This window comes from Chiloscyllium punctatum, chromosome 21, assembly GCF_047496795.1.
Source record: "Chiloscyllium punctatum isolate Juve2018m chromosome 21, sChiPun1.3, whole genome shotgun sequence".
Lineage (NCBI taxonomy): Eukaryota > Metazoa > Chordata > Chondrichthyes > Orectolobiformes > Hemiscylliidae > Chiloscyllium > Chiloscyllium punctatum.
The window spans coordinates 418,909-435,268 of record NC_092759.1 but is presented as its reverse complement, the minus strand read 5'-3'; the positions used below and the strand labels follow the sequence as shown (position 1 = coordinate 435,268).

Genomic DNA, 16,360 nt, shown 5'->3' with positions numbered 1-16,360 from the left:
TTCCAAGTCAGGATGGTGAGTGGTTTGGAGGAGAGCTTGCAGGGCTGATATCTGCCACCTTTATCCTTCTAGATGATTGATTTAGAAGGTTTGGATGGTTATCAAGGCATAGAACAGGGAAACAGGCCCTTTGGCCCACCTTTCTTAATTCTTTCCCCTCACCTAAAGCCTATGCCCTCTAGTTTTGGACTCCTCTGCCCCGGGGAAAGATCCTTGGCTATTCACCTTATTTACGTCCCTCCTGATTTTATAGAAATCTGTGCATCTAGTACACACTGCAGCCGCGGAGTGTCAGAAATGGAGGGAGTGTATGTCTTCGGTGCTGGGTGGTTGTCAACCAAGTTGGATCACTCCCTGCACCACCAGAGGGCGTATATATCTCCACTGTTGCAAATCTCTTCCAATAATATTGCAGTGAAAATGAAATTGTTAGTGAACAGGAGGGTACAAGGGACTTAATGGAAATATGCAGGATTTCGGGGAGGATGGTACTATATCAGTTCTTCTTTTAGAGAGGCTTTGCAGACATGATGGGCCAAATGGCCTCCTTCCATACTGTAACCATTTACTGTTTCTGCTGTCCCAATGTGTGGCTCAGTATCAGTTTTTTTTTTCAAAAAAAAATAATGTTCTTAGCATGAAACAGACCCTTTGGGCCAACCCGTCCATGCTGACCCAATATCCTAAATTAATCTTGTCCCATCTGCCAGTATTTGGCTCATATCCCTCTAAGCCATTCCGATTCATACGTCCATCCAGGTGCCTTTTAAATGTTGTAATTGTACCAGCCTGTACCACTTCCTCTGGCAGTTCATTCCATACATGTACCACCCTCTCTCCCTTTTAAATCTTTCCCCTCTCACCTTAAACCTATGCCCTCTAGTTTTGGAAGACTCCACCCTGGAGGAAAGACCTTGACTATTCACCCTATCTATACCCCTCATGATTTTATAAACCTCCCTGAAGTCATCCCTCAACCTCCTGGGCTCCAGGGGAAAAGGTCCCAGCCTACACAGCCTCTCCTTACAACTCAAATCCTCCAGTCATGGTAACATCCTTGTTAGTCTTTGTTTTTTTGCACCCTTTCCAGCTTAATAACATCCTTCCTAGAGCAGGGCAGCCAGAATTGTACACAGTGTTCCAAATGTGGCCTCACCCAATGTACAGCCATAACATGACACCACAGTTCCTGTGCACTGTACTCTGACCAATGAAAGTAAACGTGCCAAACACCACCTTGTGTGAAGCACATTGGGAAGTTCCTCTACCTTAAAGGTGCTATTGAAACGCAAGTTGTGGGCTGAAAGGAAAGCTGGGGAGATGTTGAAGAGGATGATAAATGTGGAAAAGAACAGGAGCGGGCTAAAGAGAACAGAGACTCATGCAAATTAAAGTGGCTTTCTGTAGTTGTGCAGTCTCATGTAGGCCAGACCAGGTAAGGATGGCAGATTTCCCTCTCAGAATGGGAGAAGTGAACCAGACAGATTTTATCACCTGCGTTTCCTTTTAGGAATTGACTCTAGGACACTTCGTGTGAAAACCCTTCCAAGTGACGTCTGTGCCAAGGACCTTAAGCGTTTATTTGAGAAAGTTGCTGGTGTTTGGATATGTCAGAACGTCAACGAAAGGTACGTGGTCAGCGTGTAGTTGGATTTGTGAGCAAGCAGGAAACCCATATAGACAAAGGGAGAACGTGCAGTCTCCACACAGACGGTCCCCTGAGGGTGGAATCGAACACGGGTCCCTGGCATGTGAGACAGCACAACCACTGAGTCACCATGCTGCCTGGCATAATGAAGAGACTTTACTTTCCTTTGGGGATTGGGAATCTTGTCTTCCTAAAAAGGAAATAGAGTCCCTGAATATTTCAAGGCAGAAGTGGATAGATTCCTGATCATTGAAGTGGGGGCCGGGGAGCCGAAAGGTTATCAAGGGCGGGTAGGAATTTGGACTAATCAGACCAGCCGCAATTGGCAAGGCAATAAGAGCATTAAGAGAGTTCAACCTATGGTCGGTAAGTTGTTTGGTTTAAATAACTTTTTTTCATAACTGTGAACAATAACACAGAAGATCCACCAATATAACATGTTAAATGTAACTGTGTGTAACTGTTGTCTTGTTTTTCTTTGCCAGGTTTGGACTTGTCATGTTTGAGACAGAGGAAGACAAAGCTAACGCGCTAAGTAAAGGTGAAATAGAATGCAGAGGAAACCTGCTCCGACTGGACCGTGCATATCCAGTGAAACAAGGTACATCTGCGGTCCGGTCATAGTGTCAAAGAGGGCGACAGCATGGAAACAGGCCCTTCGGCCCAACGCGTCCATGCCATCCAGTTTTTAAATTAATCTAGTCCCATTTGCCTGCGTTTGGTCCATGTCCCGCTATACCTACCCCATCCACATACCTGTCCGGATGTTTATTTAAATGATGAAATTGTAGTCGCTTCCACTGCTACCTCAGCAGCCCATTCCAGACACTCGCCACCTTCTGTGTGAAACAAATTGACCCTCTGGACCCTTTTAAATCTCTCCACTCTCAATCTAAACCTATGCCCTCTATTTTTAGGCTCCCATACCTAAGGGAAAAGCTGTTGGCCATCTTCTAGCTTATCTATGCCTCTCATGACTCTATAAGGTCACCTCTCTGTCTCCTACGCTCTAGGGGGGGGTCCCAGCCCATCCAACCCCTCCCTATAACTCAAACCTTCCAGTCCAGATGGCAACCTAGTAAATCTTTTGTGCATTCTTTCTCGTTTAATAATATCCTTTCTACAGCAGGGCAACCAAATCATTTCCATTCAAGGTGCACACTGCAGCTTCTTTCACCTCTGACCCCATGCCATGCGTTTGTCAATCCACGTCAACCTCTGCCTGGCCCCAAACCCCATTTGTCGCCTATTCATTAAGACCCATTTACCTTTCACCAACTTAACACGACACGTGCTTCCGATCTCTCCACTCGATCCCCAGAACCAAGAATTTGACAACACGGTCAGTCAAGCGCAGCAGGTCAGGCAGCATCCAAGGAGCAGGAGAATCAACGTTTCGGGCATGAGCCCTTCTTCAGGAAGGACTTCTTCAGGCTCGTGCCCGAAACGTCGATTCTCCTGCTCCTTGGATGCTGCCTGACCTGCTGCGCTTTTCCAGCAACACATTTTCAGCTCTGATCTCCAGCATCTGCAGTCCTCACTTTCTCCAAAGGTCAGTTTGCTGTGCATTGCCCCCAGTGCCTGAGTGGCGTCCCTCATGTCAGACAACTGAACAGAGTTCCCTTTATCCGCTCGACAGTTCGTTTGTGGCATGTGTAACGGCTGTTAAGACCAGAAACCTTTGCACAGCATAATAGTCCTTCAATAAGCAAGGGGCTTTTTTTTTTAACAAAGGGGGTAAGTTTGAACCCCTCCGATAATTGTTGTGTTGCGTCACCACAGTCTTGCCATTAAAGAGAAGCAACTGGTGGTGATTTAACCTGCGGGCCACCAGATCTCAGCCGAGGCAAGAGTTTGAGAAGGAGAGTCCCTCATGATAACCTCAAGCCGGTGATGGGAATTGAACCCACGCTGTTGGCATCACACTGCTGTGTAAACCAACAATCCAGCCAACTGAGCTAAACCAATCCCCCGTGATAATTACTGAATGGAAGCTACTGCTGCTGCTGGCATTCGCTCTTTCCAACAGCTGAATTGTTGCCTTGCTGGCGTTAGGCTCCACAAATCTGGTCTCCTCTCGTTCCCCGGGGATGATGGGGACACTGTGGACATGTGATCAGGTGCCTTGGTTTTATGTTTTGTGGATATGGGTTCAACTCCCACCACGGCTGCTGGTGGAGTTAACTTCAATGAATAAAATGCAAGACGTCCAGCTTTGAAACAGCGTGGTGTTCGTGGGAATGCGTCTGTCCTTACCCCATCTGACCCACATGTGACTCCAGACTCACTTCAACATGGTTGATGTTGCCAGAACGGAGGCTGGATAGGCCTGGGACCTTTCTCCCTGGATCTTCGGAGGCTGAGGGGGTTAATTTTCCAAGGCTTATAAAGTCATGAGGGACATGGATGGGGTGATTAGCTAAGGTGCTTTTTCCAATGTTAGGGGAGTCCAAAACTAGAGGGCATGGGCTTAAGGTGAGAGGGGAACGATTTAAAAGGGACCTAAGGGGTACCTTTTTCATATAGAGGGTGTTTGGCAAATAGGATGAGCTGCCAGAGGAACTAGTACGGTTACAACGTTTAGAAGGCACTCAGGCAGGTACATGGAGTAGGAAGGGTTTAGAGGGATATGGGCCAAGTGCTGGCAAATGGGACTAGACTAATTTAGGATATCTGGTTGGTCTGGACGAGTTGGGCCAAAGGGTCTGTTTCCATGCTATGTGACTTTATGACTGTCCTCTGAACCAGTCGAACAAGCCACTCAGCTCAGGGGGCTGTTAGGGATGGGCAACACCCATCGAAAGAATTCATTGATCAGGATTTGCAGGATCTCCGGTCTTGATGTGACCAGCTGTAAAAAGTAATTCAGCGGCTGGGAAGAACACGTATACAGGCTTCCCCCTGGTGTTTCACCAGTGACAGGGGAAGGTGGATAGTAGCTCTCCAGCCCAGGGACCAGTTGAAGCTCTCGAGTGACCAGTGAAGGTCTTTTGCCACGTGCAGATGGCCTGGTCAACCTCAGATCCAGGGAGGAGACTCCTGGTTTGTTACTCTGTAGTGCACAGAAGGCGGTACCCTGTAGTTATGGCCGACCCCTACTGAACAGCCCCCTCATCCAAGTACTCGCCAGCCACTGGGTCCTCCTGACACTGCCCGGCCAACGCACCCGTGATCATGTTGGCATCCAAGTTGCTCTCTGGTTGCAGTCCCAGTAGTGGCCATTGCTCACTGTGGCGCTGCTGGGCCTGGAGAGCACTTCCAAATGGTTGGCAGCTCTTGGGAAGCAGGATCCTGTCCTCGATGGAGATGGACACCCCATCATTGGACCTAATGGGTACAAAGTCCGCCTGGGAATGCCCATGGATTGGGCCACCGCGTAAAGTCCAGAACACCCTTTTTGAGGAACTCTGTACGGTGGCGATACCTCTCCTCCTCCATAGTCTTCCCTTGCTACTACAGTTCACAGAGGTTGGCATTGCCCATCTAACAAACAGCAATTTATTTTTCCACTGTCTTCTCTGAAAATGGAGAGAAAAGGCAATTCTTTGGGATTTGGTGTTCTTGCATCTTAAGTGCACGATGGAAAGCGTCGGTGTGTAATGTATCTCTTTAACAGCGATACATGGGTGTCTTCTCTCCTGGCCTTTTCTGTGATGGGTTTGCTCCAAGTTTTGAGGGAACAGACGAGAGTGTTTCAAGACTGCGCTGACCTGCTTTCTCTCCTTTCAGCTTCCACCAGATCCCTGTTTGTATGGCGCCTGTCCAAACGAACAACAGTCGAAATGTTGAAATCAACCTTCAAGGAGGCCGTGGGTGCCAGGATATCACGGAAAAAGGGACGGCGGTGAGCATTCGCTGACCTTTCTTTTTTTAGAGAAAACACCAGCCAATTCCCGTTGCCACCACCATCCCGTGGAAAAGTTGAGAAGCTCTCCCACCTCCCTGTGCAACTACCTTGACTGTGGACTTGTTGGGCCAAATGGCCTGTCTCCACACTGTGGGGGTTCTAGGATTCAAAACGATAACATGTTGTCTCGTGGTTATCACCAGCTACAGGAGCTGACTCTGCAGCCAGGTTTCTTACAATACATCAGCAACTGCACTTCCAAAATATGTGCCATTGATTATGAATTGCTTTGGCATGATCTGAAGATGGAGGGGGAGGTGATGGCCTAGTAGTATTTATCACTAAACTATTAATCCAGAGACTCAGGTAACATCCTGGGGACCCAGGTTCCATTCCCACCATGGCTGATAGTAGAATTTGAATTTGATTTTTTTAAAAAAAAGAAATCTAGTATTAAGACTCTAGTGATGACTTTGTTGGAAAAACCCATCTGGTCTGCTAATGTCCCTTAATAAAGGAAACCGCCATCTTTACCCGGTCTGGCCTACATGTGACTCCAGACCCACAGCCATGTGGTTGACTGCCCTCTGGGCAGTTAGGGATAGGCAATAAATGCTGGGTTTAACCAGCAACGCCCATGACTCACGAGCGAATAAAAAATTGCGAAAGGTGCTATATGATTAGAGCAGGCCCTTCGGCCCAAAAAGTCCACACCGACCCTCCGAAGAGCAACCCATCCAGACCGGTTCCCCTACATTTACCCCTGACTAATGCACCTACGGGCAATTTAGCATGGCCAGTTCACCTAACCTACACATCCCTGAACACGATGGAGCAATTTAGCATGGCCAATTCACCCTAACCTGCGCATCTTTGGACTGTAGAAGGAAACCGGAGCACCCGGAGGAAACCCACAAACATGGGGAGAATGTGCACGCAGACAGCTGCCCAAGGCAGGAATTGAACCCAGGTCCCTGGTGCTGTGAGGCAGCAGTGTTAACCACTGAGCCACCATGCCACCCCTATATAGCTAGAACCTTTCTGTAAACTGATGAACATTAAACATTCAAAAACAGGGTAAATGTCATGTTATCGAGCAGCTGTCGCCTAGTTGCTTCCTTGCTGTATTGGAAATGCTGCCTACCACAGCTGGGCTGTTGAGTGGAGGAATTAACCAGGCTTCTGATCCCTAATGGCTGACTAATCACGAGTAACACCAATAAAATCCCAAGAGTATAATGTGTGCGCGAGTGGGTATTTAAATGATGACTCGGTGTGACGCATTTTGTGGTTGAATAGTTTACTGACGGGCTACCTCCTCCACTCGCAGGTGAAGGATGCCAGCCTGTTTGTGGGTGAGGGATGGCAGGGGTGGGGGGGTGGGGGTAACCTGTCAAGCAGGATCCAAGCAGGAAAGAATGCCAGTGGTCACCGATGTCAGATTGGTGAACCAAGCTTTCCAAGTTGGTTTTGCAGCATTGACATTGAGAGTGTGGTTTGAGATTCCCATCACTGGGGGAGCTCTGTGGAGAGTATTTCTGCTGACTCTCTCACGCGGCCTCGTAGGTTCGACACGTCCTTGCGTTGTCTCGCAACCAGGGCCAGTGGTGGGAGAGGGGGTGCCAATGCCACAAGTGATGGACTTGAAAAACAATTTTCTGTTTTTTTTTGAGAAATGGAGCCCAGGTGAGAAGGTGCTGGGCCGTGTTGCCAAAGTCTAGACCTCAGTGGCCTGTTTGTAAGAACATAAGGACTAAAAGCAAGAGTAGGCCGTCTGGCCCTTCGAGCCTACTCCACCATTCAATAAGATCAAGGAAGGTCATGGCTGATCTTTTCATGGCCCCAGCTCCACTTACCCTCCCTCTCACTGTATCCCTTAATTCCTTTATTTTTCAAGAAAAAAAGTCTACCTTAGCTTCAAAAGTATTTACTGAAGTATTGTCAACTCGTTCGCTGGGCAAGGAATTCCATTGATTAAGAACCCTCTGGGTGAAGAAGTTCCTTCTCAATTCTGGCCTAAATCTGGCCCCCTTAATTTTGAGGCTACACCCTCTTGTGCTCGCTTCACCTGCCAGTGGAAACATCCTTTTATTTTATCCATACCCTTCCTAACTTTATATGTTTCTATAAGATCACCCCACCCCACCCCCCCCACCCCATTCTTCTGAATTCCAGTCTACTCAGTTTCTCCTCATAGAGCAACCCCCTCAACTCCAGTATCAATCTGGTGAACCTCCTCTGCACCCAAAGTGCCAGTATATCCTTTCTCAAGTAAGGAGACCAAACCTGCACACAGTACTCCAGGTGTGGCCTCACCAGCACCCTGTACAGCTGCAGCATAACCTCCCTGCTTTTAAACTCAATGAAGGACAAAATTCCATTTGCCTTCCTAATTACTTGAACCTGCAAACCAACCTTCTGTGATCCATGCGCAAGGGTGCCCAGCTCCCTCTGCATAACATTAAGCTGCAACATTTTAAGCATTCAAGTAATGATCCTTTTTTTACTGTTATTCCTACCAAAATGTGCTGTAGGTTTGCCTTTGTGGACTTTAAGACGGTGGAGGAAGCAACGAGGGCAAGGGCGCAATTCCAGAATATGGAGATAGATGGCCAGCGAATGAAGCTATACTTTGCCAACTCTGTACAGTGAGGAGAAGAGGCCGGCATGTGACCTGGTCACCGATGGTATGCAGCAGCCCAGAGTTGGGGGGTGAGAGAGAGAGAGAGAGAGAGATGATGGAGTAGTGGTAATGTTGCTGGGCCAGGAAGTTAGAGTTCTGGGCTGGTGCACTGGGTTCAAATCCCGCCAGGGCATCTAGTAAAGTCAATCTTTTTGATCCAAATCAGGAATGTTAGAAGTACCATTGTCGGATTGAGCCGGTCTAGTTCTTTAGTAACAGAAATCTGCCCCCCATTACCCGTCTGACCTGCACGTGATCCCAGACCAGCAGCAATGGAGTTGACTGTGACTCTCTTGCTATCCTGAAGTGCGCTCACACACGGCTGGGTGTCATTCCCGCCACCAAATCACCGTCACTTTTTTCATATTTTTAAAACCCGTCACCAGTGCTGCGCCTGTCAGAAATGGGAAATACATGATGCCCACACTCGCACTGAAAGAAAAACTAGAAGGACTGTGCAGCCGTGAATTAAAATTGTGTTTTATTCTCACGTGCACACAGTTACAGTGAAAAATGTCCAATGTTACCATTCCCGGTGCCATCTTAAGTACAAAGGTATCCAGGTACAAAATCTTAGGTACCAGGTAGAAAAATAAAGTTACAAGTTGTACATTACCATCTTTACAAAGTAGAAAGAAAAAAGAAATAAAGGCCCAAGTTCAAATTACAATTCTTCTTAAGTGCTTGATTAGATAAGATTAGAATCCCTAACGTGTGGAAACAGGCCCTTCGGCCCAACAAGTCCACACTGACCATCCGAAGAGTAACCCACCCAGTCCCATTTCCCTCTGACTAATGCACCTAATACTATGGGCAATTTAGCACGGCCAATTCACCCCAACCTGCACATCTTTGGATGTGGGAGGAAACTGGAGCACCCGGAAGAAACTCACGCAGCCGCTGAGAGAAAGTGCAAACTCTACACGGTCAGTCGCCCAAGGCTGGAATCGAACCTAGGTCCCTGGTGCTGTGAGGCTGCAGTACTAACCACTGAGCTACAGTGCTTAGCCTCACTGGCCTCGCAATCCCACCCCCATTGGTTCGATCTCCTCCACACTGCACACATCCATTCTCCACAGAAGGAGAATAGATGAAAGTGAGGGGAAAAAAAAGAGTGAAAGAAGGAAAAGAAAGTGCCAGCAGATGAACTCCAGGCAGGAGCCCACACGCTGCATTGCCTACTCTGCCGCCATCTTGAATTGGAATGGACTGCATTGGGTTGGGCATGGGCGCAGTGGAAGTAGGAATGGTCACCCAGAGGAACTTGGGAGTAAACCCTTTCGCCAGACAGTGGTGAGAATGTGGAATTGGCTTATCCAGGAAGTGATTGAGGCGGGAAGAGGTGAAGGGAATAGAAGCCAAGGGAGATGTGTGCAAGGGAAGAGGGCTGGTAGCATGACTCTCGACCCACACAAGGTGGGAAGGGGGCTCCAGGGTCACAGACTCCAAGCTGCCCAATGTCTCAGGGGTTTCTCGTGTGGTGGGCCGAAGGGTCTGTTCCTGTGCTGTACCATCCTATGTAGCCCTGCTCAGATGGGTCTCTCTGTCTGTACCCCTCCCCACCCACCCCAACCAGCATCCTGTCACCTACCGCCCCGTTGTCACTGAGAGTTTGCAACAAATTCCAAGCGTTCAGTCTGGGCTCAATGTGGATTGAGAAGGGCCACACCGCATTGCGGCCTTTTGAGAGAATCTAGCGAACCGCCCACTCCATTTGTATTGAATGCCGTAACTCCTCTACTTTGGCTGTCTCCCTCTTCCAGATGAACCCGGATAACTCAGGATCGCAGACCTACGAGGAAAGCAAGCAAGCAAAACCAAATATTTCAGTTCTGTTGATGTAGCTGGGGACCAGTGGCTCTTGTACTGCTCTGGCAGTCTGACTTTTTTTTTCTCTTCAAGACGTAACCTGAAATTATTCATCTGTACCTGCTGGTAATTTGGCTTGTTCCCTGTTGTTGCTTTTCTTTTCTCTCAAGGTTTGCCTGTGTCCCCAATTTGCCCCTTTCAATTCCTGTGTTGACCCTGACAACCGTTAGGCCTTGCTGTGTCTTGCACTGACCATTAGGGAGCAGCAGATGACAGCGTCAAACAAGGGTTTGGGTTTGGGTTTATATGGGGAGATGAAAGAAAAGATCAGCTGGTCTGAGCCTCAGAACCTCTGAGGAAGAGTCACTGGACCCCAAACTCTGATTTCTCTCCACACGTGCCACCAGACCTGCCAAACCTTTTCAGCAGTTCCCTTTTTGTTTCTGATCTCCAGCATCGACTGTTCTTTTCGGTTTTTTTATGAAGGAGATCATTATTGGACAGAGAGCAAGCTGTGTCAATACATTGGAGAAAGTGAGGACTGCAGATGCTGGAGTATCAGAGCTGAAAAGTGTGTTGCTGGAAAAGTGCAGCAGGTCAGGCAGCATCCAAGGAACAGGAGAATCGACGTTTCGGGCATTCCTGAAGAAGGGCTTATGCCCGAAACGTCAATTCTCCTGTTCCTTGGATGCTGCCTGACCTGCTGCGCTTTTCCAGCAACACATTTTCAGCTGTGTCAATACATTGCCATTTTGCGCAGATTTGTCTTGGTGCAGGCAATGGATGTGACATCATCATCTGGAAACTGTCCCTTTCAAGCATGGTTGAAAGTAAGGGATTTTATTGTAGACACAGCATGACCTTACGATGCCGCGTTCAGGAACGGTTGAGGTTTCAGCTGAGCCTTGAGTCTGCCATCTTTCTCCCCACTCCCCTGTATCGTATGAAGCTATGAGGCTGAGGAGGCAGAATTGCCCCTTCCACAAAATTAATCCTTAAAACTTTGAGGGAGTTGAAGACACAAAGTATTTCAGTTTCTTTCAGGAACAAAAAAAAGCAGGAATTGCCGGAAAGCTCAGTGGGTCTGGCAGCATCTGTGGAGAGAAATCGGAGTTAACATTTCAGGATCCAGTGACCCTTCCTCAGAACTCGAGCCAGAACGTTAACTCTGGTGTCTCTCTTCAGATGCTGCCAGACCCGCTGAGCTTTTCCAGCAGTTTCCATATCTGTTTCTGATTTTAGCATTTCCAGTTTTTCCTTCAGCTCCAGCCAGACTGTGCTTTTACTTAGACAGTGTTTATTTTAGTTTTAAACTCTGAACTGTGTCAGGAACCAAATAGGGCGGCACGGTGGCACAGTGGTTAGCACTGCTGCCTCACAGCGCCAGAGACGCGGGTTCAATTCCTGCCTCAGGCGACTGACTGTGTGGAGTTTGCACGTTCTCCCCGTGTCTGCGTGGGTTTCCTCCGGGTGCTCCGGTTTCCTCCTACAGTCCAAAAATGTGCAGGATAGGTGAATTAGCCATGCTAAATTGCCCGTAGTGTTATTTAAGGGGTAAATGTAGGGGTATGGGTGGGTTGCGCTTCGGTGGGGCGGTGTGGATTTGTTGGGCCGAAGGGCCTGTTTCCACACTGTAAGTAATCTAATCTAAAAAGACGCAGGGGCAATTTTAACTTTTTCTTTAGTTTACATGTTCAGTGAATATGGGTGTTGCTGCATAGAGGGCAACTGAGAGTCAACCACATGGGCTGTAGGTCTGGAGTCACATGTAGGCAAGACTGGGTAAGGATGGCAGATTTCACTTCCCTGAAGTAGATGGGCTTTCTGGGGAGGAGTTGAGGGAGGGGGATGGGGGGGTTGGGGGTTAGAGAGGAGAAGGGGGGAAAGTGGGACTGGGTGGAGGGAGGGGAAGTGGAGGGTGTGTGGAAGGGAGGGGAAGTGGGGGAAGGAAGGGAGGGAGGGGAAGTGGGGGAAGGAAGGGAGGGAAGGGAAGTTGGGGGAAGGAAGGGAGGGAGGGAGAAGTGGGGGGGAGGGAGGGAGGCGAAGTGGGGGGGAGGGAGGGAGGCAAAGTGGGGGGAGGGAGGAAGGAGAAGTTTGGGGGGAGGGAGGAGAAGTGGGTGGGGCGGGAGGAAGGAGAAGTTTGGGGGGAGGGAGGAGAAGTGGAGGGGAGGGAGGGAGGAGAAGTGGAGGGGAGGGAGGGAGGAGAAGTGGGGGGAGGGGAGAAGTGCAGATCGGGGATGTAGGAGGAAGGAGAAGTGGGGGCAAGGGAGGGGGGAAGTGCAGATGGGGATGTGGTGGGAAGGGAGGGGGGAAGTGCAGATGGGGATGTCGTGGGAGGGAGGGGAAGTGCGAATAGGGGATGTGGTGGGAGGGAGTGTGGGGGATTGGGGGTAGGGATGGAGGGGGTGTTGCAGGCAGGGAGGGGGTGATGAGGGAGAGAGGGTGTTCTGGGTGAAGGCAACAGCTTAGTGGTATTATCGCTGGACTGTTAATCCAGAGATCCAGGTCATGTTCTGGGGACCCAGGTTCGAACCCTGCCCATGGCAGATGGTGCAATTTGAATTCAATTTAAGAAAAATCTGGAATTAAGAGTCTAACAATGACAGTTGTCAGGAAAGCCCATCTGGTTCACTAATACCCTTTAGGGAAGGGATCTGGCCTTACATGTGACTCCAGACCCACATCCAATGTGGTTGACTCAAACTGCCCTCTGGGGCAATAACTGCTGGGCCCAGCTAGTGATGCTCTCGTTGCGTGAGTGAATTTTATTTTAAATTACCAACAGTAGTTATTGGCCAAGCTTTCTTTCATTCTAGTTTCCTTTCCATATATCGATTCAATGTTCACCGTCTGTAATTTGTTTATTGACAATCTACTGGGGTTCCCGTAGCTGGAGAGATTTATCAGAAAGCTGAGATGTTACAGAACTCACCTTCTGCGTGGATGTAGTCCACATAGCTGACTAGTGAACCTATTCTGATGAATCGTGAACTGGGGACACAAATCCTGCCCCTCTGCTCCAGTATGAAGGAGCTTTCTCCTGTTCCTGACTGTGCTGCCCTTCAGGAGAAAGGGAATGCACATCAGTGTTTCTAACACACACACCCACACAATCCCAATACGGTCAAGATTAATAGGGTCATTTATGATCTGGGCTCATAGTCGGGCAATAACCATGTGCCAACAGCTCCAAGGGACCTATGTACAGTAAGGGAGTCAGTGCTTTTTTAAAGAAGGTTGATTGAGTGACAATGCGTGTTTCAAATTCTCTGAACGCTCAGTGGGCCTCACTGCATCTCTGAAAGATCACTAACCTAAAACGCTAACTCTCGTTATCCTGGTGTGCTGAGTAATCGATTGTGTTTTTGTTTTGAATTTCCTGCGCCTGCTGTACTTAGCTGCAACCCTGTTAATGGTTGGAGAGTGTTAAGTTGAGACAGGTGTTTGCACAGTAGTTTATTTTATTTCACAACTCTGTTTTTATTTGAAGTGAACATAGCTGTCAAGAGCCCATTATCTTCCCGTAGGTATGCTTTCCGTTTGTGCACCGAATTAGCCTTTAGACGTACTGGCATGTTTTAACATGCATTTTCTTTTCAACCACAATGTCATATCATGAAAGGAACTTGGAATTAGATTCATTGAAGCTAGGCAAAGAGTTTTTTTTTAAAATCAGAAATAAATGTGAATGTGTTTCTGTATACCTGCCCTAACAAACTTTGCTGATTAAATCTGTTTATCAGAGTGCCTTGGCTGTGACTGTGTGATTAAAAAGAATTAGAGTTGGGTTTTATTGTCAAGTATACCCAAGTAGAGGAGGCCAGAAACAGGCCGTTCGGACCGACTAAGAGAAGACGGCAATGTGATAGGGTTCTCAGCAGATTATCGAGTTGGCATGGACAAGTTGGACGGAAGTGTCTGTTTCTATGCTGTACATTTCTTCCTTTCCGTTTGGAGTACTTGAGCTTCAAGAATGCATTGCTGTTCGCGCTGACTTCCCCACCCAACTGAAGGAGGAAGATAGCAGGACCTAGTTCAGTTCGCTGAACAGCTGCTTTAGAAGAGATCTCCACATTTTCGTCATCGTGCAGCAATTAAACTCTGGCCCCCAGGGTGTGTCTGCTTTCAAAGTGTTAGACTTTGACATCTAGCAGGGTGTTTCGAAAGGTGTGTCATAGAGTCGGATTGCACCGAAATCAGTCCAACTAATCCGTGCCGACCATAACCCTAAAGTAAACTGGCCCCACCTACCTTGCCCCTGGCTCACATCCCTCCAAACCTTTCCTATTCCTGCACTTATCCAAATGTCTTTTAAATGTTGTAACTATACCTGCATCCACCACTTCCTCTGGCAGTTCACTCCACACACGAACCACCCTCTGTGCAAAATAGTTGTTCCTCTTGTCCGTTTTAAATCTGTCTCCTCTCATCTTAAAAATATGCCCCTTAGTTTTGAACTCACCCACCTTAGGGTAAAGACTGCTATTGTTCACCTTATCTTTGCCCCTTGTGATTTTAATAAACCTCTATAAGGTCACCCCTCAACTGTATATGTCCCGCTGTGTGTTTGACCAAAATGCAATAACTCGCATTTATCCAAATTAAACACCATCTGCCACGCCTCAGCCCGTTGACCCAAATTGACCAAGATCTTTTTTGTAATTTCTAACTCTTTTGTAACTTTCTGAGATCTCAGTGCACCTCCATCAGTGAGTGGTTTTGGTTTCAGATTCCATATCAGCAGCAGTTTAAAACAGGAGATAGCAGCCAAGTCAGAGGTACTGTCCTTCAGATGAGATGTCCTGTGACCCTGTCAGCGAAGGAAAATAATCCAATGGCTAATGCTTCCAAGGACTCAGAAGGCTAAGGAAATTCAACATGTCCACAATGACTCATACCATTTCTTTATAGGTGCAGCGCAGAAAGCATCCAATCTGGATGTATCATGGCTTGGTACAGCAACTGACCCAGGACCACAAGAAACTGCAAAGAGTTGTGACCACAGCCCAGTCCATCACTCAAACCAGCCTCCCATCCATTGATTTCATCTACGCTTCCTGCTGCCTCAGGATAGCAGCCACTATAATCAATGACCCCTCCCGACCTGGTTATAATCTCTTCCATCAGACAGAAGATACAAAAGATTGAAAACACATACCAACAGATTCAAGAAAAGCTTCTTCCCCGCTGTTATCAGATTTCTAAATGGACCTCTCATCTATAAGAGTTGATCTTTCTCTGCACCTTCTCTGTAGCTGTAACAGTATATGCTGCATTCTGTTTTACCCTGATGTGTTTATATAAGGTGGGATTCGTCTGGATAGCATTTGTTATGGACCAGACCAGATTCCCTCAAAATATATTAAGAAAGTAACCTAGACTGTAACTTTTTTTCTTATTTTACAGGTAAATGTGAGGTGCTGTGCTTTAGATGCAATTCGACTAGTTAAACTACACAATGTTAAGTAAAACACAATTTATTCAAGCACTATAGTTAAAATACAACAAAAGAAAGAGAAATTATTGGAAAACTTAACAGAATAACACATTTAGTAACTATTACTAATTAATTGTTCCTATGTATATATTGGAATACATCCTTTGGTAAAAAGGCAAATTTGAAAACAGGTTTTGTTTCACCTGTAATCCAGCAGCCTACCAAGAGAGTCTCCAGCTTTAGGTTATAATCAAAACAAGGGAAAATAGTTTCCACTTCTTAAAGCCCCCAACAGCAACTGTTGCTGAAAGCTAAATCTAAAAATCCTGCACCTGAGAGCACTTGAGCCCACCCAGTCAGGCTGCTTCTATTGTTCTAACTTTTAATAAAAAAAACTCAAGGCTTCACACGTTGTTTATCTTCTCATAGACTGCTTAGTACTTGACCCCTAATCTCTTTTTGAAAGAAACTAGGACAAAATAACTTCTTAAAGCTACAATATTGTCTCTCACACACAAAACAATACTTCCCACTGTATCTCAGTACATGTGACAATGCTAATTTTTAAAAAAATCAAATGCAAGGTGGGGCAGTGATGGAGGAGTGGAGGAATATCTCCTTGTTCTCCAGAGGCTGATCAACATCTCTGAAAACAAATTATTATCAGATCATTCTCAATTTCCCGTTGATGGGAGCTTACTTTGTACAAATTGTGTGCCTCTTTTAAAAGATGGGAAACACTTCAAATGCACTTCACTGGCTGTGAAAGGGACATTCCCCCGTTTGGCACAAATAAGTGTCTCGTCTCAGGAAGCAAGCACTATTAACTTTCAATCACTGCATGTTTGCCCAAAGGGAGATAGAATTGTGTACTGGTTGCCTCTCCTCCCAACCTCACCAGGGACCTTATATCAAGGCCTGGACAGGGATTAATGC

General features: G+C 47.2%; 1 protein-coding gene across 9 annotated transcripts in view; it reads left to right on the top strand.

The window, feature by feature from the left end:
• LOC140492498 (uncharacterized) overlaps positions 1 to 10,575 on the top strand; it is an 86,221-nt gene extending 75,646 nt beyond the window's left edge. For all 9 annotated transcript variants that reach the window (XM_072591391.1, XM_072591398.1, XM_072591394.1 and 6 more), the window contains 5 exons: positions 1,511 to 1,628; positions 2,134 to 2,249; positions 5,378 to 5,492; positions 8,030 to 8,182; positions 9,942 to 10,575. In XM_072591391.1, coding sequence (XP_072447492.1) covers positions 1,511 to 1,628; positions 2,134 to 2,249; positions 5,378 to 5,492; positions 8,030 to 8,147 — 467 coding nt within the window. In that variant the 3' untranslated portion in view covers positions 8,148 to 8,182; positions 9,942 to 10,575. The remainder of the gene's footprint in view (positions 1 to 1,510; positions 1,629 to 2,133; positions 2,250 to 5,377; positions 5,493 to 8,029; positions 8,183 to 9,941) is intronic.
• Positions 10,576 to 16,360: the final 5,785 nt, after the last annotated feature.